Here is a 23,767-nt window from a genome sequence, read left to right as displayed (position 1 = left end):
TTTTGATTTTTTTTTACAATCAGGGCCTTTACATAACAATGCAAACAAACACACACATGTTCCCACCACCAACAATAATTCACCAAATATTTAACCATAACTGTCCATGCAGCAGATGATGCACAGTGAAACATGCACGTTAACAGGCATCACTGAGGAATGACCACTGCATGACAGATGCACTGGAGCTTTCATCTTGTAAACTGTGAAGTCATGGAGCTACTTGAAGCCGGATCACGCCCCCATTACCACAAATTGGCCAATAGGAGCTGAGAGGCAGAGTTGTCCTCCTGGCCGCCATTAAAGAATTCAATACATGAACTGAAATAATGGAAATCTGCTGGACCTATGGAGCAGGCAGAGAAGAGTAGCTGATGAGTAGTCACGCTAGTTTGGGGTGTTTCATTCGTTTTAAGGGTAGTTTTAATATGACGGAGCACCATGGTGGTTTTGGTGAAAAGGAGGGCGGCGTAGCGGGTTGTTTTATTTAGCTGGCGAGCTAACGCTGGAGCTCTGGTATGTTAGCGAATGTGCTAGCAGGCTAGGCTAGCTCAGGGGGAGGAGGGGCGAGTTCCTCCGCTTTGAAATTGTTTCAGAGCAGCTAGCTGCCATTAGCATTAGCATACCAGCATCTAAGTTTTTCTTTTAAGTTTTTGAGCTCGTATTTTTATTGCGCATTTAACTTTTTCCAGTGTTGTATTTAACGCTAGTCTTTCTTCGATTTGTTATCGATGATTATTTAATGTTGAGGTGATGTAGCCGCAAGCTTGCGGCTAACCAGATCAGACAATACATTTCAAATAGGATTGATGAATCGTATAGCGAGAAGCTTACAGTTGACGCGTTCTGGCTGTCTGTCTAACGTTAGCTTAGCTGCCAGGCTAGTGGTGGTGGTGGCTAGCGCCGGTTAGAAGTTGACTGTTTAGCTAGCGTCAGCTAGCTGAAGCTAGCAAGTTGGCAGCGCTTTAACGGGATAATTAGAGCTGAACATAGCTTCGCAAGCGAGTTACCCAGATCGGCTATTGCCCCCCGAAGGTGATTGAGAACATGGATTTTAACGTTACAACTACGCAGTGAAAGGATGAGTTCGTGCTTTGTACCAAACGGGGCCAGTTTGGAGGACTGCCACTCCAACCTCTTCTGCCTGGTAAGACTCTGCTCTGTGAGCTAGCGAGCGTTAGCGATCCTGCGAGGCCAGAAAGCCATTTTGGCTAATAAGGCAACAAGCCTTGTAACGTCAGTTGCAGATTGGAGTGAAGGCATCGGGCCTGCAACTAACAAATCGTGATCTGAGCCAACTTTCATAACAGAGCCAGCACATTCTGCATGACAACTATGTTGAAGGCTGGTTGATAAATATGGCACGATCTTGTGTTTACACTGCACTGAGTGCTAAAATATTCCGCTAGCAATAACGTTATTTACATGGTGGTAAAAAGAACAACTAAACGAGCAGTTTCTCTAAAACCAGCTGAGCATATTGTTTTCCCTTGATTTAAACTGCACTGCATGCAAATTAATTGTGGCTGTCACCAACCATTTTGAGACAGACCAGTCTGGTTTTAAACTGACAGGTCTGTCATTGGTTGTTAACTTGTTGGTTGTAAATTATTTCCTTATAGTTGTGTGTTATGCCTTCAGGCGTGACCATCTTGGCAAGTGTAAAGAGTACAGGAAAACTTTCAACAGTGTAAACAAACCTCAATTTTCAGCTTTGCTTATTCAAAGTTTCCTTTTTCTGTTTTCTCAATATAATTGTAGGATCTATACCTTACAATATAAAGCACCTAAGGCAACTGCTGTTGTGATTTTGCACTATATAAATAAAATAAAATTAATTGAATTGATAGTAATTTTAGCAGCGAAAGCAGTGGCTGGCTTGTTACTGCAGTGTGTTCGGTCAAGATGCATGAAGAGTTATGCAGTAAACAGCTGGAAATTAGCTTTATGCTCTTCAGTTTTTCTCTGTGTTCATTCTCACATTCTCACATCACTATTCTTCTCTTTAAGGCTGATTTGACTGGAATAAAATGGCGGCGTTTTGTGTGGCAAGGACCCACCTCCTCGCCAATCCTTTTCCCTGTGACTGAGGAGGACCCGATCTTGTGCAGTTTCAGCCGATGCTTGGCAGCAGATGTGTTGAGTGTTTGGAGGAGGCACCAAACCCCGGGTCGCAGAGAGCTCTGGCTCTTCTGGTGGGGTGATGACCCCAGTTTTGCAGAGCTTATCCACAATGAGCTCTTAAGTAAGTTCATTTAACCTCTCCACGAATTCTGCAAGATTTGTGATTCTGACAACATCAGAGTTTATTAGATGAAAATGTTTATTTCATTTTGCTGAATTAAATTCCAATGTTATTTGGTGATTTACCCCAAATTATATGTGGACTCTTGTGCTTTCGCAGCAGTTAGTTCAGTTTGTGCCATCTGAACAATTTGAAATTGAAGTGTGTAATTGTTGATATTAATAACAAACCTCTCTAGAGATGCTGTCCTGAAATGCTTACTGCATTAAAAAAATTTCTTATACATTTTTGATGATGCAAAGTCTGATTAAAAAATAATTTCTAAGGCCCTTGAATTTGTGGCTAACTGGTCTTTGAATGTCTTTAAAGCCTTGTGAAATTGATTGGCCCTCAGCCATAGAGACGCAGACTTGCATGGTAGGATTAGAACAAGTTGTTGTGCATCACAGTCACCTGACACACTTCTAGATTTCTGGAGATTCAATCCTGCTTTGTTGATATTCATATTCTTAGAGAAGAAGTACCCTTAGGGGCTAACACACAGGTATTTTGTCTCAGGTGTGATGAAGTGTTACTTGTAGAAATTGCTCATTAAAGAGACCGAGTTGGCAACAATTTTTCAAATCTCTCTTGAGCTCCAAAGATAGTTGGACGTTTGAATTTTCCACTATGCAGGGAGTATAGCTCTTGATGATCAGAAAGGAATGGCATGAGTAAGCTTCACCTACAGAATAATTTCTCTGTAATTTAACAAAATAGTTTATTTTCTGTTACGTAAGTCAGTAACTGGGTTGAAGCCTTTTATTTTGGATCACGTCATTATATAACAGCAACTAAGACTTTTATTAATATTAAATATTTTCCTGTATTTATATGTGGTAGAGCAACTGTAACTGTGGTCTTTTGGGGTTTTTTTGTTTGTTTTTTTTTGCATAGCCAAATTAAGGCTACACGTGTATGACAAAACCAAGTACATTTAACACTGGTTAGCTTTATCAGGGAAAAAAGCTTTGATTGTTAAAGTCATCATGTTTGCATCTGCCTTGTTTCAGGTGAGGAGGATGGTGAGTGGGAAAGTGGCCTATCCTATGAGTGTCGAACGCTCCTGTTCAAAGCCATTCACAACCTGCTGGAGCGCTGCCTCATGAACCGGGGCTTTGTTCGTATTGGCAAGTGGTTTGTCAAGCCATACCAAAAGGAGGAGAAAACCATTAATAAAAGGTATGTCCTGCTTCTTTCTAGAAAAATTGTAGGATATTCTGTGAATTGTTAAATTAAAGATGACACTTCTCTTGTGATACCCTGTACTCTTAACTGGGGTTCAATTCAGTCTTTTGTACTGATTCAAGAGCATATTCATCTCATAGTTTGCTATCTGTAGGGCCGATTAAGACAAAGTTTACTATGAACCAAAGACGCAACAGAAGTTCCTTTCCACATTAAGCCTGAGCTTACACATATGTCAGGGTGTTTTTTTTTTTTATAACACAAAAGGACTAATACAATTGCTTAAGGTAAACATGTCAGTGGAGTGAAGTGCCATGAATTGTGATTGTGCTGAAGGGTAAAACATTAGTCATGTTGGCTGTTGGAGTGTTTTTTGAAAATTCGATTCATGTATGGGTTTTTGTTTTTTTCCAGCTTTCTTTAATCAGAGCAGAACAAACCATGGAATGTGACATATGTAGGAATCAGGAACGGAAGCACGCATGTGTTAGACATGCTAAAAACAGGGTAATTTAAGTGCATGTGTACTGCTTAAGTTATGGGGGAAATTCAGCTGAGCTGATGTGCTCTTTATGGTGTGAAGTTAGTATAACAATATCTGGCCTTTCACATTCTTTAATCATTCACATTACCATTTGTGACGCAGCTTGGGAAATGTTGCATGTGTTGTTTTGACTATGCTGTGGTCAGCTTATATCTGTTTTTAGGGTTGAGCCACCCTTTTCTTATAAGGAAAATAGGGTTTTGCACACTTTTTAAGTCTTTCTTTGAGCAGTGTAATCACGACATTAAAGTATTGCCTTTAACACAACATCTGCATCTCTGATATAATCCTTAATAGATACATGACTGTGGTCTGTACCTTTTGTATTCATGTACAACTGACTCAGTGTTGGTTCGCCTCTATGACATCCTTCAGTTCTCAGAAAATTCTGATTTGTGGAATTGCACAAGATCTAATGATGTGATGGATTATGGCAGCTTTTGAATCACATCACTGGCATGGCACATTGTCATGCTACGCTGTTTCATTTGCTGTGAACCAATCCATCTTTTTGAGTCCAAGCGCTGATACAGATACCCATCCAATACCATTGTTGAATTAATAAGTTCACTGGAAACATCCAAGTTGTGTAATAAATAAATAACTACATTTAAAAATGTTATTGATTCTTAATGTTATATTACTTTGGAATAAATAAAAAGATCTAATTAGATTTAATATATAATTACATTTATCTAATTTATTTGGCCCTTTCAGCTCAGTGTGAGTTTTTGTGTTTTGTTGTAATTTACAGCCACCCCGGTGTCTCTGCTCTATTATTCTGTTCGCTGTTTCACTGTGTGCACTTCTCGCCACTCATAAAGCAGAGCAGATGAGACAGTTGATTAAGGAAGGTGATAACAAATTGTTACGGTACTTTAAGTGAAATAAATGGTTCTGTTGGAGTTTTAGACCTAACATAATAAAGAAAAGATTTATGGAAAAGCCATGTGCGAAGGCACTGTTCAGTGCTTGCTGTAAAATCAAAATTAAGTAACAAATAAGGTGATTTGTTGTTGTAGCCAGTGTGAAATGCCATTGAACTGCTGGTGCCCTTCATGCAGTGTTGCTCTGCTTCTAGCAAAATGTGCTGCTTTAACTACAGCACTGCTGACATGTGATGTAGTTAATGTGGAATGACATAAAACAAAATAGAATAAATAATTCCATTATCGCAGTTACTGATCTCACTGGCTCAAACAGCAGGAACGGTATTGCATCCATAGTTTTCTGTGAAATTGTAGGCTTTTGAAAAAAAAAAAAAGTTAAAGAGAGCCATTTATTGTTCACATCTCTCCAAAGCCCAAAACTGGGCTGTTGTTGTTGTACAAATACAAGCTTGAGGTGAACTAGCAACAGCAACACATAAATATCTGCCTGGTTCAGAATGGAGTTGTGTAATGCTGTACCATAAGGGTGGTGACATAGATTTAGCATCTGCTGTTGAATAAGGAGCCTGGAGGACCCCAGAGTTTCCCGACAAGCTCATTTGAGTTTCAATTTCTTGTGTGTGTTCATCCAGGGTGACTTTGTGTTTGATGCACAAGCCTTTGGCTTAGTTCCCTCTGGCTACTTTTTCAATGGTTTTAAAGAGCTTTAGCAGTTGTATAAAAAGGCTGTTGTGTTGAAGAGGAGGTGATTTATTGCTCACTGGTTTTTAGCTTCTGTTTTTACATAAAGAGGTCCACAGGCTTGTTTTGTGGCAGAGAAGCTGCACCTCTAACAGAGGAGTCTGGCAGCCTTGCTGTCGCCTGCCCTCTCTGACTGGTAAACACAGCAGTCTTTGGAAACTGCTGAGTTTGCGCTGTGGTTTTACAGAAATCATGTCAACGAGTACTATTTTAGTGAGTTTTGCTGCCTGGCCTTCCAGATGTGGTTAGAAAATAAAGATGGCATTGTTTTCACATTTCAGTGCTATAAGAATTTCCTATGCATATTTGTGCTTCATATTGTCAGTTTGCTTTACTGCAATTTTTAAATCCGTGTGTATACTGCGTGCACAATCCGATTGGCGGTATTAGCCTTGTGTATGTGGAACCTACCATTATCACCTGAACACGTGATATGAATCAATGAGGCCAGTGGAATATGAAAGGAACTGTATGGTTTCCATTATCTTCACCCTTATCAGCCCTGCCTTTTTTCTTTGAGTCATTCCTTAACAGTGAATGAAAGAGAGTACACCGATAATCTCAGTTGCCCTTAGGGAGTTTATCTTCTAGGTGCTTGAGACAAGTGTTTGTTTATTCATTTACTGATGAGCTTCTGTTGTATACCACTCTTTCTAAGCATAACAGTACCTCTTTCTGTCTTTGATTCACCTTGCAGTGAGCACCTTTCTTGTGCATTCAACTTCTTTGTACATGGGGACAGCAACGTGTGCACGAGTGTTGAGATTGCTCAGCATCAGCCTCTTCAGCGATTGAGCGAGGAACACCTAAGCCTTGCACAGCAAAGCTCCAGCCCCTTGCAAGGTAAGATCACAATAGTTGTGCACAGTAGTCATGCGTTAAATGGAACTAGACCAACGTTTTGTTTTTAGAATTAAAGTACTGTAACTCTGCCCTACAGTCATCCTGAGCCCATATGGCTTGAATGGGACCCTCACTGGCCAGGCTTTTAAGATGTCAGACCACCCTACTCAGAAGCTTATCGAAGAGTGGAGGCAGTTCTATCCCATCAGCCCCAATCCCAAGGAGGTCCAGGAAGAAAAGTTGGAAGATGCAGACTGGGAGGATGACTCCCTGGCAGCTGTGGAGGTCCTTGTTGGTAAGGCTTCTTAATATGTTTATAATGTGGTGGTGGATCACTGAATGCAAGGAAGGAACAGAAAGGTAAGTTTATTGATATTCATTTATTTAGTCGTGCCAGTTGAAAAATACAGTACTACATTTTCAGCTCTTCTTAATATGAGGATGACATACCTGCCAACATTTTGGTCTAAAAAAAACCCAGAGTCCAGGAGGATTATGTATTTATTTGTAGGAAGGAGGGTGATCTTGGTGGCACAGTATCACAGTAAATGCACTGTTTAAAAAAACAAAAACCTTTAAAACAAACAAAAAAAAATGCACTAAGTTCCTATTTTAAAAATATTTGCGGTTTTGCACTTCAGTCCAATTGGCAGAGCACAGAGAGTTTAGTACTGTTTGTCCAGCTCAGGGGGCGGCTCATTCTGTGGGAAAATGTGAGTGTTACTCATCCAATTCAAAACGGTTGGAAAATGTGTTGTTTGTGTTTTTGTTCACGTTTGAGTTAGCAGTCTAGTAAGTTTGATTCGGTGCATAGGTTTCCAACTTTACTTAAATCAAGCTTCTCATGTGCTCAATAAGAATTGCTCAAGTGGTAAAGCTACAGCTAAAATATTGAGCCATCCATATACATGTGCCAAGAATAACTGTACATCATTTGAAGCAGGTTGTGGGTCACCAGGTTGGATTGACAGATTGATTAAAATTGCATGTGGGTCGATTGTGTGTGTGTGCAGACTGCAATTCATAACCAATCTTGCAGTTTTGGTAAAACTAGGCAAAGCTTAAAGTTTCAACCCTCATCCACCAGTTAGCTTGTTAGCGTAGGCCAAAATTATGGCCAAAATGGTTATCAGGATTTTATTACCTGTTATTTGTTATAATTATTCATTGATTTGTAGTCACATATTTTTTTATTTTATTTTATTTTTGTGCTGTGGTCTTGGCAGCACTTATCTTGGTAAACATTAGTGCTTTAAGATCCATGTTGTGCTACATTCCTGCTAATGTACAAATATTTGGATCAAAGTAAAATAGATCCCCCCTATTCATCTAAATTCAGTACATTCTTAAGAAAAAAATCAAAATTTAAAGAATTGTACCAAAACTAGAGAGACAAGATTAATAAATGAACAGGGCACTGCTTTCACATTTACACGGTACTACAGTCCTTTATTCACTTGACAAGTGCATCTCTTGGAAGCAAATATAGTCTTTTTATTTCATCTATTGTGCATCCAGGATGGGTATCAATAAAACCTCTAAGTAAAGTACTCGACAGCTGTGTATCCCTGTCCGTGTCCCTTGCGATGTTTTGCATACAGTTCAGCTTTTGGCACACTGGAAAAATAACCGTGCAAGGGGAAAACGTATCTGTTGTCCAGTATGTAGACAATTTTCCTGAAGTGCTTGTGATTGCGTGTTTATTGGAGACACATCTTTGGCCAAATGGAATCTGATTTCATTTGTGATTTCAGTGCATATTTGTGAGCTGGATGGATATGCTGGTTTGCTTTTATGGACGTCTGAATTGATGTTGGACAATTCATGTTAGCAACCATTGCATTGTCTTTCTTGGCTTTCATGTAATCAGTATACTGCAATTCGTGGTGTGTTTTTTTTTGGTTGGTTTTTTTAGGAGGTTCAATAAGACACAGTTCTACAGCACTCCTTGCATGCGATTATGGCTGCAACGATTTATCGAGTATTACAAAGAATTCAATTATTAAAAATTCGCGACACAAATTCTTGCTTCAGTGCTTTGTTAAAGGCACGGCTCTGTAGTGCGGCACTGTTACCATGGAAACCAACATTTACGACTAAAAACAGACCTGCATTACAAATGTATTTAAAAGCAGCGTGTGAATCAAAAGTTTGACAACATTAAGCCCACACAGCCCCCAGTTTTAAACAGAAATACTGATAACACAGCAGTGGTGATGAAGACGATGGCACAATTTAACGTGGAGCCGGAGTCTGTTTACACACCGCAAAGAGGCAGAGCCAGTACCAAGATGGTGAGCTCAGGGAGAGTGAAAGAAACAGTGTTTCTAGTGTCCAAAACAGCAACACTGTTCCCGTAATCACCATTAAAACCTTTACTGGGGAAAAGCGAGTCTTTAATCAAAGCACCTGATCAACAAACGCTGACCTCAAGAAAGGCAAACTTTGTAACTGCTTCATCCACCACCATTTGTTTTACATAGTTAAAAATCTCCAGTAAGCCTCCAGAATATGTATTAAAATATGCAGGTGAACTTTTAACTTAGTCTGATACCATGTTTAAATTATACAACCTGCTGAAGGCTGATGGCAGCCATCCTATTTTACATAGAAGTGAACAAGGGTGTGAGTCTAAAGCAGGGCATGGTATCTTCTAGACCAGATTTATTTCAAGGTTTTCAGAACATTTTTCAGATCGAAAGTGAAATAATATAAAATACTGTCTCAATTAAGTTGTGTTAATATTTAAAAATATAAAAATTAAAGCGTTTTTCACAATCCAGTAAAAATGAAATGAAATGTAAAACTCTGAGCCACTGACCTGAGGGATTTTAGGTTGGACACTGAACTCTTGTTAATATTAAATAATGTCTACACCATCATAACATCTTGTTTTTAGCAGCACATAAGCTTTGCATCAAAGCACAGGGCAAACTTCAGAATGCTGATATGGTTGCTTCTCTTCGTTGCCGTCACCACATTCTTCTTACAAACAAAAACTTACTCATTCACGTTCACACTTAAACACATGTACCAAAACATATAAGCCTTCCAAGAAGACAGTAAAGATTTTTTTATGCCTTAGTTTAGATGGCATATTTATCTTATTTTATTTGACTTTGACTCTACTTGAGAGTATTTATATATTTCTGCATTTAAGAAAATGTTTTCTTTAAAAAAGAAAACTTAATGTGGCACGTAAATACCAAGGGTTGGTTTTTTGTTTTTTTGTTGTTGGTTTTTTTTTTTTTTTGACAAATGAAACAGATGATGGATGCAACAAAAAACACTGCAATTTCTAAAAACCAAAAGAGCTCTTGAGCTCTGACTATTTATTATTGATCATTAATAAGATAAAATTATTTCTTATTCTATTAATCGATGGAATAATCTATAGATTACTTGATTACTAAAATAATCGAAAGCTGCAGCCCTACACATGATTTCGTCTTTAACATCACTTACCATAAATCTGAATATTTCCAAACAGATTATCTTCCGCTTCAAGGGACAAGCTCTTCACTTTGTTTTTTTTTGTTTTTTGTTTTGTTTTTTGTTTGTTTGTTTTTCAAAAAACCAAGCTCTTCACTTTGTGCTTTACTAGACATTTAAATTTTTTGAATTTCTTTCTTTTGTTACTGATACAGACTTATCCAGGAAAACCTCAAGCTTTACAGTGCAGGGAACAGCTGTGATTGGCTGTGATACGTCATTGTTTATGGAGCAACTAATTTGCTTTTGGATTGCATTCTGTTGGTGAAGCACATGCTTCCAGTATCCCCCGTTCATTGAACTGTGGGAAGCCAAAGTCATGGTTGAGATCAAAATCAGAATATTTGTGCAGCCTTACAATTATTCATAAAAAAGTTTGAATCTCGTGTAAATTACGAGTGTATCCTGGGAAAACAGCAACACAGGAGGCACCCGAGATGTTAAATACAGGAAAGCCCGAGAAAAACAAGAGTGTTGGCATTTATGAGATAAATAGCTCAGTCTACAGCAGCCCTAAAATGTGTCTGTTTTTTGTGTTTTTGTTTGTTTTAAAGAAATCAGTCCAAATAGTTCTCTCTGTCACTGGTACTTTTGAGAGACACTATTCTTTTTTGTAGAGTGAAGGTGAATAAATGAGTCAGTTATACCAAAATGTTGCATTTAAAAATGTGTATTTGGTTTGTTCAGTTCTGTTTTGAATTTTCATGCTGAGTTTTTAAAATGAACAAATGTCTTTACTTTCAGCGGGAGTAAGGATGGTTTATCCTTCCTGCCTGGTGCTTCTCCCTCTGTCGGACCTCCCTACTGTGGTCCCTCAGGGCTCAGCCAACGCCTCAGGAAGCTTGTGTGGTGCTCAGCAGGGCCAGGCTGCTAACAGAGATCCTGCCATGTCCTCTGTCACTCTGACTCCTCCAACGTCACCAGAGGAGGCTCAGACTGGTAAGAATTGCAGAATTAAAAATACATGTTCATCAGCCTTTATTTTTGTGAGACTCTTCATACCACTGCGGTTGTATTTATTTTTATCATCTTTATCTTACCTTCTCACAGATTATCAGCCTGCCCAGAAGTGGCTCAAGTTGTCTTCTGCATCTGATGGCTACAGCTCTAACAACACTCTACACGGTGGTAAAATCCCTCGCAGGATGGCCAGCCAGATGGTGGAGTCTGTATGGCAGGAGTACAACCTAAACCATACAGGGAACAAGTATGTTTTTGGCCATCTCTTTAAATTTGCATTTGTTCTGGTTTTGCCTCCATCCAGATGGATAACGTGTTTGTATTCCCACTCTTTCTAGGAATAAGTTTACTTCATTGACAAATGGAACCTGTGAGGAGGAGACAGAAAAAACAGGACTCTGGGATTTTGTGGAGCCAGCTCATAGGCTGCATTGTAATTGCGCAAGGTATGTTTAGTGAAGTTAATTCACCAGCGATTTAGTTATTTATTTAAAATATTTTATAGCCATTATTTGTTTTATTCCAAACAGACATAAGAATTCGAAACAGCGGTCTAGCAGCACCTCAGGACACCCACCTTCATCAGGACAGCCTGCCCTGCCAGCCCCCAAGCACAAGCTGGGCGAGAAGCTGGAGAAGGGGGAGAAGCAGCAGAAGAGGCCACAGACACCTTTTCACCACCGCAACTCTGTGAGCGAGGAGCAATCCCTGGAGCCTCAGACCCAGAGGCTTTGCCTCAGATCGCAGGAAGAAGGCTCGTATCCCAGCTTGCACCATGTGGACACGGTGCAGTCTAAAGCCCCTACACTGCATGCCCACGGTCCTCCTGCAGACCTTGTTGGATCTCCACCTCCCCCTCCTCTCAGCCCACATCCCTGTGATCACGTAGAAGTTGACATGACTCCTGGTGGCATGAAGAGCTCGTCAACTCCCATTCACCAACCATTCTACCCGCCATCAGTGGAACCTTGTCAGATGCCACCAAAGGGCTCATCTGAGGAGCCTCAGATGGAGAACATGCCTATGCCTTTGCCCTTTCCCTCAACCTACAATGAAACCCTTGAACCCACCATCTTTGTAGGTTCTGCCATTAGCCCCAGTGATGACTCCACCCATAATCCATGGAAGTATTTCCTCCTCCCTCAGAAAAAGCCCTCAAACTTCCTGACACCCCAGCTACCTTTAGATAAAATGAGAGAGGATTCTGCAGGTGGTGGAGGAAGTGAAAGTGTAGTCTCTGTCACAGAGTGAGTATCTGATGTCTGATCGGCGGATGCTTTAAAAAAAATATATATATTTTTTTCTTTTTGTGAATTTAAAAATAATGTATTTGCATGCCTTAAAAATGTCTCTCCCCTACACCCCTCCCAGGTTGATGTCAGGATCCTCGCATCCCCTGAAAGTGTCCCAAGAGCTCATCAAGACTTATACACAGCGGAGAAACAGCCATCTTGCTTCCACCTCAGGAGATGAAGAGCCTAGTGAGGAGCCAGACCCTTATGCCTTCGTCGAAGGAGATGAGGAGTTTAGCTTTACTGAGAAGAAGGACAAGTCTGGAGCTGAAAAGGACGGAAACAAGAAACACAAGGTGGGTCTTGACAAAGGCTGAAATCCTTGTTTATTATGACATTTGATGAAATCTACTTTCAGTCCCTGGTAAAGTACATGTTGGAACTAGTTATTTTGAACATTTCTGTGTTTTTATATTAAAGGAGGTGAATCATTTAAACATTTTCACGTCTGTTCCAGTGCTTATTTCCTTCATTTCTCTGTGCTGCATAGTAGTAGTTGCCTTTTGAGAGCACACACTGATATTGCTGGGTATTGACCATTAGTACTTACTTAGTAACCAAAATGTGTCTCTATCACAGGTCCTGTTAATTAAATTTGCTTTTACATACTTGTCAGCTTCAGTCATGTTTGCTTGCTCAGATATTTACTGATGTAAAGTACGTTTTGGTTTCTAGTGCCAGTATGTATACCCTAGTGAATCACGAAAAGACTGTGCAGTCATCTTGATAATTGAGTCACATTTTTCTTATCAAATTCTCTTGTGAATTTGTAGAAGAAAGGTTGTGTAACAAGGATCAGAAGATGATTTTAGATGTTTCAAACCTCACCCTGTTGTGTTATGGCTAACTCTGAAAATCAGCACTCGATGGTGTGCAAAATAGTGACCTTCATTTTAGGAACATGTTTGATGATCAGAGCTTTGTATACAAGTATAAATAGTGGAAAATTTAATGACAAACAAGTGGTCATGACGATAATTACTGTCATCTTTTTGTTTAACCAAGGTGGATGAAGGAACTGGAACTTCTGCAGATGGTGAGAAGTTTATTCATTCTTGCTTGGAGATTTCTATGTATGTTTATTTGTTTGCTTTAATTCAAAAAATGTCCCTCAATTTGTTTTGTGGTGTAGATGGACAGTGTCCTACAGGCAGTAAACCCTCAGCCTCGACCAGCCTCATCCACGAGAACGACTTGGCTGTGTCCTACAGCGACCTGGATAAAATCTTCAATTCAGATGAAGATGAGCTAGCAGTGAGTGCATGTTGTGGCATATTCAGGAGCTGATGGTGATGTCTCCTCATGAAGCCTGTTAAAACTCCAAGATATACTGAATATGTTGACTTGTTTTCCCCATTGCACAGCCTGGATCCAAAAGAGCTGGTGTTGGTACAGATGACAAGTTTGGCTCTAAAGATACTAAGCCAACTGCACTGGATCCCCTGTCTTGCATAAGTAGGAAAATGAATCATCAATTACTCATTGTACATCATGGATCATAACTACGTAAGTTATTGTTTCAAGAGAAGTAATAATGTCTTTTCCTTAGGCTCAGTAGACCTGCACACAATGTTTCCCACCCCACCCTCCCTGGAGCAGCAGGGTTATTCTCCCATGAACTCCGGCAGCAAGGACAGCTTAGAAGCAGGGGCGGGGCTCACCCTGTTGGACGGCAGCCAGCTTAATAACCACTTCAAGATGGAGGTGGAGGAGGGTTTCTGCAGCCCTAAGCCATCTGAAATAAAGGTACAACACATCACGCAATTACCAAGTAGAGAGGAAACTGTGATCATTTTTCTTTATTGTTAAATGACCTGCGTTTTTGTTTTCAGGACTTCTCCTTTGTGTACAAGCCAGAGATGTGTCAGTCATTCATTGGCTGCTCAATGTACGCCCCCCTGAAGACACTACCCAGCCAGTGTCTGTTGCCTGTCAAACTACCAGAAGACTGTGTGTACACGGCGAGCTGGACCATGGGCAAAATGGACCTGATACCCCCAGTGTCCAACACTAGTCTCCTCACTAAAGATAGGTAAATGCATATACTGAATTAACTTTTTCCCATCTTGGATGTGTGATCTGTTGATCAAGAAGGGTTTTTCTCACAGTTTAAGTTTTAGTCTTTTACAGCAGCGGTCCCCAACCCCCGGGCCTCGGACCGGTACCGGTCCGTGGGTCGTTTGGTACCGGGCCGCGAGAGTTGAGGCTCAGGTGTGAAATGTATGGTTTTCAGGGTTTTTATCAGTTTTCAGCGTTATTTTGTTATCGTTTTGATCGTTAACTCTGTTTTCCTGGGTCTTTTCACGTGTGTTATGAATAAATCTTCTTTTTTTCGGTACCGGTACTAGTTTTATTTTGCTGTATTTATCCACGACACCTTAAAGGCCGGTCCTTGAAAATATTGTCAGGCATAAACCGGTCCGTGGCGCAAAAAAGGTTGGAGACCGCTGTTTTACAGTACAACTTCAAATTTGTACTGAAAAGTGACGTATTACACTTATTTCCAGCTCTATATTTTTATTCATCCACAGTTCTGCAGGTTTCACAGTTCAAAGTGATCATTATTTATGTTCCAAAGAGCCTAAACCAGACATCAGGTCATCCTATGTCTGAAACAAGTTTATTATGTACAGCTATCATGTCGGTGGCTGCACATAATGAACATTGCAATGTATGTAGAACAAGAACGAACGTAAAAGCATGTAAACGGTACTCTTCAACTGCTATATAACCAAACATCACAACATGAAACCCTAATCACTGTTCATCTTTATATAACAGTAATGTCCCCAGTGTGGAGCCTGACTATAGCCAGACCTACACCCCGCAGACCCACCCGCCCTTCATGTCCAGCAGCGCTCCTCCCAGCAACAGTGGTGCAGGTATTCTACCATCCCCAGCCACACCACGCTTCTCTGTGCCCACACCTCGCACGCCCCGCACTCCACGGACTCCACGTGGCCCATCCAGCGTCCAGGGCTCCCTCAAGTATGACAGTTCTGACCTTTACTCTCCTGCCTCCACGCCCTCCACCTGCCGACCCCTTAGTTCTGTTGAGCCAGCCACCGTGCCCTCAATTCCCGAGGCTCACAGCCTATACGTCACGCTCATACTTTCAGAGTCAGTCATGAACCTCTTCAAGGACTGCAACTTTGACAGTTGCTGTGTGTGTGTCTGTAACATGAACATCCGTGGGGCCGATGTAGGCGTATACCTCAAGGACAACGGCGAGGCCCAGTATATATGCACTTGTGGTTTTAGCGCTGTCACCAATCGGCGCTTTGGCCAGTCAGCTGGGCTCTTTCTAGAGGATGAACTGGACGTAGTTGGACGGGGCTCTGATGCTGCTCGAGATACAGAGCGGTGTTTCGAAGAGCTGCGAGCTTCTACATCACACAAAGCCAACAGCCTGAAGGAGAAGCCTCCAGATGAGTTAATCCTGTTGCTGCAGGACCAGTGCACCAATCCATTTGCCTCGATGGCTGGTGTGGAGTACCCCAAACCAACTTCAGCCCCCAGTTCGTTCCTAAGGGTGGAAGAGAGAGACTGTTATAACGACTGCTACATGGCACTGGAGCATGGCAGGCAGTTCATGGACAATATGTCAGGAGGCAAAGTCGATGAAACACTAGTGAAAAGCACCTGTCTTCATCAGTGGCCCAAACGCAAATGTATGTATTCTCACATTACTGCTGCTTTAAATGTAGAGTTCTTCCTTATGTGTTTCTAGCAGAAATGTAATACTTGTTTCCTATTGTTTCTCCACTTGTAGCAGCAGACATGAGCAAGCTATACTCTGTGGATGTCCTCCGGGTGTTGTTGTCCCTCCAGCCTGTGCTGCAGGACACCATTCAGAAGAAAAGGAGTGTGCGCTCTTGGGGCGTTCAGGGGCCACTTACCTGGCAGCAGTTCCATAAAATGGCTGGGAGGGGATCATATGGTGTGTCGAAAGCGTTTTTTGTTTGTTTGTTTGTTTGTTTTATAGAGATAAATAGAATATTGTGGAAGTTTATGGCTTTGTTGTCTTCAAAGACACTAACTTGTCTCCTTATCTTCACAGGTACTGATGAGTCTCCTGAGCCTCTGCCCATCCCAACCTTTCTGGTTGGTTACGAATATGATTTTGTGGTACTGTCTCCTTTTGGGTTGCCCTACTGGGAGAAGCTTCTCCTGGATCCTTTTGGTTCTCAGAGGGATGTGGGATATGTTGTCATTTGCCCTGATAATGAGTCTCTGCTCCGCGGGGCCAAGACCTTTTTCAAAGATCTAAGTGCAATGTATGAGGTATGCACCTGGCAGTTTATTAAACTCACCCTTCCTGTGCTGACATGTCTACAGAAACTGTTTTGTAGCTCTGCAAAAGTGATTCACACTGTTGCACTCTTTTTTTCTTTTCTTTTTTTCCTCGACAGGCATGCCAGCTGGGGCAACACAGGCCCATCTGCAAGAGTCACCCAGAGGGCATATTGAAGGTTGGCACCAAAGAAGGCAGGAGCATGACAGAGCAGCCTCTTAGTGACTGGTTCGTTAAGATGGCTGCCAGAGAAGGAAACAATGAAGCCTTTAATAAGCTCAAACTCTTTGCTCAAGTGTGCTGCTATGATCTAGGTAATGTGATTGCTTGTAGTGCTGAAAACCTAAAGTAAGTAAAATCATATGGTTTGTAAAAATGATGATTTATCATTTCATTTTTTATTTTGGGATCCATTTCAGCTCCATACCTGTCAGAGCAGTCTTTGGATAGCTCTCTGTTGACCCAGCGGAACCCTACCACAGCCGCCACCCCTTCCTTCCAGACCTCTAGCTCTTCCAGCACTTCATCAGGACTCCAGAGCACCAACACTACCGGCTCCAACACCAGCTCTGCCCAGCCTGCCCAGGTCAACAGCACCCCTCCCTCTTCATCCTCAGGCTCACAGACTATCGGGGGAATGACCTCAGCCAAGCCAAGTTCCTTCTCGCCATTTGGAACAGCAGGCTTGCAGGGTGGAGCGTCTCAGAATGGACCCCAGCCAAACTCGCAGGGTACAGGGGGAATGGCTGAAAATGGATCGTCTGCTTACCAGTCTCAAGGACCCACTGAGAGCCCAGAGAGGTAGTTAGATCTGCTGTTACATCACTTGGCCAAAGGACCAGTGACCTCATGCCGTAACTAGGCGCCTGTTGTCTTATCTCTCCACATTTCCCAAAAATTGTTACAGAGTCATATTTGTTTTGTTTTTTTTATGCACAGTCACTTGGGATCTGTGATGGTTCATGAGCCAGATTATATTTTGAATCTTTTCCTAGCAAATGCCAGTTTGCTCATTTCAATTCTTTCTATTTGACAGAATATCTCAAGTAGTAGAGCGTTGTAGTTTGGTACTTAGCTCAGAAGCCTTTTTCATTACTGGTATGCATTCATGGGATAGACAACCAGTGCTCAGTTATTATTTTAAGCTGAGATGGAGATCGTTTCTACAACTGCTTTACAAAGACAATCTGATAAAAACACACTGACGTGCTCAGTTCCTCGACAGTTCTGCGAGACACCTTCTTTCAAAGGTCACCAACACGTACACATGGTCTGTTTGATATATGGGGTTTTTAGGCATTGATTGACCAAATAGTCTTATCGGTTGTAGATTATATTTAAGGTTGATGAATGACCACATTGGTAACGCTGCATAATCAGCAGGGAAAGTTCATCCTCTGGGTAAAAAAGTATTGTGTGTCACGTGTTTTGAAGGCAGTATAATATTAGTGAGATCTGAAGTTTTGTTATGGCAAAACACATCTCATGAGCGCTGCGTGTCTCTACTTTCATCTCAGTAATTTTATTTTTACATTTCTTCCGATGGGAGCTGCGCCTGCCAAGATTTGGCTTGAGCCATTTTCATACATGATATTTGGACAGTTTCTTTCACATGTAGCACACAGCAGGTACAATTATACTAGTTTATGTCAGGGAGCTACCTAAATAAAGTGTGCACGCGGCAGTATACAAACATCCATTTGCTGGAGATAAATACACTGAACAACTACAAAGTGTGGATCAACAGAGCCCAGAAAAGTGTGGACTTTGTAGTTGGGCTGGCAGGTTAAATAGTGGCTAATATCTAATCTGACTGCTCTGAGTGTTAATTTTTGTTTTTTCATGTGCATGTCTTTCTAGTAATGTCTACAAAAAGGTTAAGGCTGCACAGGAGGCATGCAAAAAGCTTCAGTTGCACACTGTGGACAGTAATATGAACATTATTGACAGATCTGATGAAGATAATTTCTTGGCCTGTTTCAGTAATTATCTGCCTAATTTTTAACAGCACAATGGAGAGAGACAAAGTGGGTAAGCCAACAGACGGAGAGTCCCATGCTGTGTCTTACCCGCCTGCTATAGTGGTGTACATCGTCGACCCCTTCAGCTACGAAGACACAGACAGAGAAGTCCATTCGAGTACCTACACGATGGGCCTACTGCGCTGCTACATGGAAATGCTCCACATCTTGCCTGCTTGCATCAGAAACTCTGTCTCTGTGCAGGTAGAACAGCACTCTTAATAGTTTTAAAATTTCATAACTGCAGATTAAAGATGCGGCTAAATATTCTGCGTAGTGTATAAAAGAACAAACTCCAAAAGTCAAAGATATTTCACAAAATAAGTTCATTTTCTAAATATAATCTACAGTTTAATAACATCTACTCAGTTTTCTACTTTGGTTATAATAGAGAGGGTTACCAGCTGCCACAAAGGGAAGTGAGAAGGAGCAGGGGAATCATTAGCAGGCACTAATGGAGGTGGTAACTGCCACACCTGTGATATAGTGGCACAAGATTGCATCAGTATGCCAGAGGGAGTTCTGAAACACAAGAGGCGTGAATGTGCTAATGGTTTCAGTACAGCAGCAGCGTAACGTGTGGGCTAATATCCATTGAGTCCTATCGCTGCAGACATGCTAATCTCTCAGATGTGCTGTCATTAACTCTTCCTTCAAGCTAAGATGTGGCAATATTCTTAGTTTAGTAAACAAACAGTTTGGTTTGACCTCCGTCTTCTATGAACAATATAAGATTAAAGACACCCGTACTTCTTATCATAATTATAATTACCATAATCACTCACACTTGCCAGTATAGTAACAGTACTGGTAATGTGGTGCAGATGTTTACAAGTACTGATGTGCACAAAGTTTTAATATTTGGGGGGAGAAACATCTGATTACTCAAATATATCCTGCACAGATTTGAAGGTGTGGATGCCTTTCACTGGGAGCTACAGAGAATGTTACAGCGTTCCTGTGGATTAATACTTTTAAAACCAATTCTGATCTTTGGATGAAGCAGAAATTTCACGTTGGGATTAAACTTACTTACAGCAGTGTAGTTTTTGAAGCTCAGGGTTCACTAATGTTTCTTTCACCACAAACTATTACTAAAAAGTGGGTAATTGTCAGAAGGACCTGTTTTGAGATTTCCATGTCTATGAATTATCATCTACAGCACAACCCAGTCAGTAACACAGAGAAACTTTCAGTAAAAACAAATGTGTAGTGAAGCTTAAGTCTAACAAATCCATAAACGTCCAGCACTACAGGCTGTCCTAAATTGCCTTTTTTCTTCCTCTTGTGTCAGATTGTTCCCTGCCAGTATCTGCTCCAGCCGGTGCACAGCGCAGGGCGCCACGTCTACAGTCAGCACCTCAAGTCGCTGGCTTTCTCTGTGTTCACTCAGTGTCGTCGGCCTCTTCCCAACTCCACCAATTTCAAGGCTCTGACGGGCTTTGGTCCTGGTCTTGCCATTGACATGGCACTCAAGAACCCAGAGGTAACTACCCTGATGCTGAACTTCTGAGTTTTGTTGAAGCTATATGTGTACAGACAATTATGCTGTTGTACCTTCTTTCACTCTCAACTTGAATATGTTTTTTTTGTGTTTGTGTGCTGTGCAGAGGCCTGAGTGTCTGCGTCTCTACACGCCACCCTTCATTTTGGCTCCAGTGAAGGACAAGCAGACTGAGCTCGGGGAGACGTTTGGTGAAGCATCGCAGAAGTACAACGTCCTGTTTGTCGGCTACTGTCTGTCACATGACCAGCGATGGTTGCTGGCCTCCTGCACCGATCAACACGGAGAACTGCTGGAGACCTGCATCATCAGCATCGATGTGCCGAACAGGTGCCTGTTCACGAAAGATTTACCTCAGTACCACAGAATCAGTTTGGTTATTGATACCTAAGTCTTTGTAGTTAAGTGTAAAACAATCTTAGTTAACAAAGACTAAATATGATAAATGTCTTTGTTTTAAGACTGAAATTAAACCTTTTTAAACAATGAAGGCTAAAACCACTGTGGAAAGTAAATGACGCTAAATTAAACTGAAAGCTAGAGAATCAAAACTAATTAAAAAGCAAAACTACCTTATAAATGCATGACTGTATTATTGTTGCTGCAGGGCTCGCAGGAAAAAGGGCTCAGCCCGACGGCTGGGTCTGCAGAAGCTGTGGGAGTGGTGCCTCGGCCTGGTGCAGCTCACGTCACTGCCATGGAGGGTCGTTATCGGGCGGCTTGGAAGGATGGGGCACGGCGAGCTGAGAGGTACACACTTCAACAGTGTCTGCAGAGCGGGCAGTTTATATACACACACACACACACACTCTTATGTGCTTGTGTCTTGTCTGTTTCAGACTGGAGTATTCTGCTGAGCAGGAGGAACTTGCAGTCCCTCAGCAGGCGACTGAAGGAGACGTGCAGGATGTGCGGCATATCTGCTGCTGACACTCCCAGCATCCTTAGCGCCTGCTTAGTTGCCATGGAGCCTCAAGGTTCCTTTGTGATTATGCCAGGTAAAAGAAATAATAATTAAAGTTTGGCTAGTTTCACTTCATTTACAAAAAGCCTGTAAATCTGACAGCGCTCTCCTTCATCTCGTCTCTGCAGACTCAGTGTCGACAGGCTCCGTGTTTGGTCGAAGCACCACCCTTAACATGCAAACATCGCAGCTGAGCACCCCTCAGGATACATCCTGCACACACATACTGGTATTCCCCACGTCAGCCATGGTGCAGGTCAACACTAACACTTCAGAGCCCATCGACATCGACACCTTTAACCCAATAAATCCCGGTATGTTTTCACAGCTCACAGAGCTGCTACAATATATTTCTGCTCAAAGCTGGAAAGCCAGAATGACACATTTTTCCCTCTCTGCAGATGGATCAGAGGGAATGAACATCTTTGATTTGTTTGAACAAGACATGGATCCAGACTTCATCAACATCCTGCCCAACTCCCCCACAACCTCCCCTGTTCACTCCCCGGGCCCCCAAGGGGGAGATGGAAGCAAGGTCTGCCACCTTTTTCACGAAATCACTCGTCAATATAAAATGTCAGATACAGACTTTAAGATTGTTAACAGGCTGTGATGTATGAACCACTCGGCAGTAATTAAACAACTTCTTCTGTTTTTCGTCCTCAACTTAATAGTTACATTAAAAAAAGTTTTCAAAAAAAGAAAAGCATGCTAATGAGCAAAAAAAAATTAGGTGCCCCTTGGTTATGAAAATATGATGCCTGTTTTGACTGCAGCGATGCTCTGATCGATGACTTTATCACCTTCGTTTCGCAGGGTCAGAGTACAGATCGGATGGAGTCTCACGAAGAAGCGCTCAACATCTTGCAGCAGCCGATGGCTTTGGGTTACTTTGTCTCCACAGCGAAGGCCGGACCGCTGCCCGACTGGTTCTGGTCAGCCTGCCCCCAAGCCAAGAACCAGTGCCCACTCTTTCTCAAGGTGACTCATATCTGTACTACTAAAATTATGTTTATGAAGTCTTGAGTAATCACAATAACGCCGTTCTTCAACAAAATGCCTCTTTGTCGTCGTTGCTCTGACCTATCGACAGTGCTGCTTGTTTGCTGGTTTAAGAATACTGACTCTTTTACATCAGTTGATGAAATAATGAGATTTTACAGCTCTACATGCAGATGTGTTGAACCTGAAATTCAGTGATTGAATCTGAAGACTCTGATTTCATTTGTCTCTTTCTTTTCCAGGCCTCTCTTCACCTGCACGTGTCTTCTGTCCAATCAGATGAGCTTCTGCACAGTAAACACTCCCACCCCCTGGACTCTAACCACACCTCTGATGTGCTCAGGTATGAACTGTAACCAAACTCAATTTTTTAATAATTAGAAAGACATTTGTTTCACTCCCAGCTTTATTAACATTTCCATGTCCTCCTCCTTCATGCCAGATTTGTTCTAGAGCAATATAACGCCCTCTCCTGGCTGACGTGCGACCCTGCCACCCAGGACCGGCGCTCCTGTCTGCCTGTTCACTTTGTGGTGCTCACCCAGATGTACAACTTTATCATGAACATGCTCTGAACTCTAATGGGATCAAACTGCTGAGATTTGATTGGAGGGATCGCTCAGACATGTTGTGGTTTTCCTGCTACAAAGACACCCCGACACTCGAAAGGACCTCGCACTCCATCAGGGTAAATGTGGACGAAGCACCCTCCTCTTCCTCCTCGTCCTGGTGTTTCTCTCAGAACTCTAACTGGAAGTTTCCAATGAATCAATCAGATGCCAAGAATCCATTTTATCACTTTGGATGATCAAGGGACATTTCATAAAGGAGAAAAATGTCTTTTTAATGACTGTAGATTGCAATCTATGAGATTTTATCATAATGAAATGCCTGCATATATTATTTATTGTAAGTTTTTAAATGTGGAATTTTTAATGCTTAATATCTTTTTTATATATTACAAATCCTAGAGGGTGTGTACATCTCACTGTACAGGAATTGGTATCAAAAGTGTAATTTTTCTCAAATACAAAACGAAAATCCTGTTCAAGTGAATTTGCTGTAGATTGCTTTTAGAATATTATTTTTTCAAAGGGGTACAGACCTTTCTATTGCCATGCTGTAATAATGAAGTAAAAGCTGGCCTGGGCATTTGTGTCCCACCCAATGAGTGGATGAGACTTACCTCTCTGTCTACTTTGGCTCCAGAGTCTCTTGCACAGTAACTCAGTGAGCTCTGAAGAGGAATTAAAAGGTACATTGTCAGATTATATATTTTATATAACAGATTTAGGTAACTGTGTGTGTATATGTGTACATAGTAATTGTGTGCCGCTACTGATGGTGCAGCTTCTGTTTTAGGAATAAAGTGTCTACCTTACTGTCTTCGTCTTTATCTTTATCTTTGTAGCTGCTTGCAGCTGTCATAGTCTTTTGTATATAAATACAGCCTCAGATGAACAACAACGATACATGTGGCATGTTGCCTCATTATTTGACAAAACCAGTGTGTAGTAAAAAGAAATTACATACTGACTGTATCCAAAGGAATTAAGAGGACAAGAAGCAGTCAGTCAAATGTAATAATGATAATAATAATGGATTGGATTTATATAGCGCTTTTCAAGGCACCCAAAGCGCTTTACAATGCCACTATTCATTCACTATCGCATTCACACACTGGTGGAGGCAAGCTACGGTTGTAGCCACAGCTGCCCTGGGGCAGACTGACAGAGGCGAGGCTGCCA

General features: G+C 41.6%; 1 protein-coding gene across 2 annotated transcripts; it reads left to right on the top strand.

Moving 5' to 3' along the window:
- The first annotated feature begins 264 nt into the window (after window positions 1-264).
- On the top strand, window positions 265-23,400 carry LOC146373569 (mediator of RNA polymerase II transcription subunit 13-like). 2 transcript variants are annotated; one of them, XM_084950567.1, is made up of 30 exons: window positions 265-1,147; window positions 2,011-2,245; window positions 3,298-3,466; window positions 6,345-6,490; window positions 6,588-6,785; window positions 10,727-10,921; window positions 11,033-11,189; window positions 11,281-11,388; window positions 11,473-12,189; window positions 12,314-12,530; window positions 13,240-13,270; window positions 13,367-13,488; window positions 13,599-13,689; window positions 13,784-13,980; window positions 14,067-14,266; window positions 15,016-15,905; window positions 16,007-16,174; window positions 16,295-16,518; window positions 16,647-16,842; window positions 16,948-17,329; window positions 18,537-18,753; window positions 19,844-20,035; window positions 20,160-20,383; window positions 20,661-20,803; window positions 20,893-21,051; window positions 21,146-21,331; window positions 21,419-21,552; window positions 21,834-21,998; window positions 22,262-22,362; window positions 22,462-23,400. In XM_084950567.1, the coding sequence occupies exons 1-30, from the start codon at window positions 1,082-1,084 to the stop codon at window positions 22,592-22,594; spliced, it is 6,363 nt and encodes a 2,120-aa protein (XP_084806693.1). In that variant the 5' UTR covers window positions 265-1,081; the 3' UTR covers window positions 22,595-23,400. The 2 variants fall into 2 exon arrangements, with proteins under 2 accessions (XP_084806693.1, XP_084806692.1); XM_084950566.1 differs by having other exon boundaries at window positions 13,240-13,488.
- The last annotated feature ends 367 nt before the right edge of the window (window positions 23,401-23,767 follow it).

This window comes from Perissodus microlepis, chromosome 14 (assembly GCF_051167445.1).
Source record: "Perissodus microlepis isolate ML-2025 ecotype Zambia chromosome 14, ASM5116744v1, whole genome shotgun sequence".
Taxonomy (NCBI): Eukaryota; Metazoa; Chordata; class Actinopteri; order Cichliformes; family Cichlidae; genus Perissodus; species Perissodus microlepis.
This window is presented reverse-complemented; position numbering and strand designations above follow the sequence as displayed.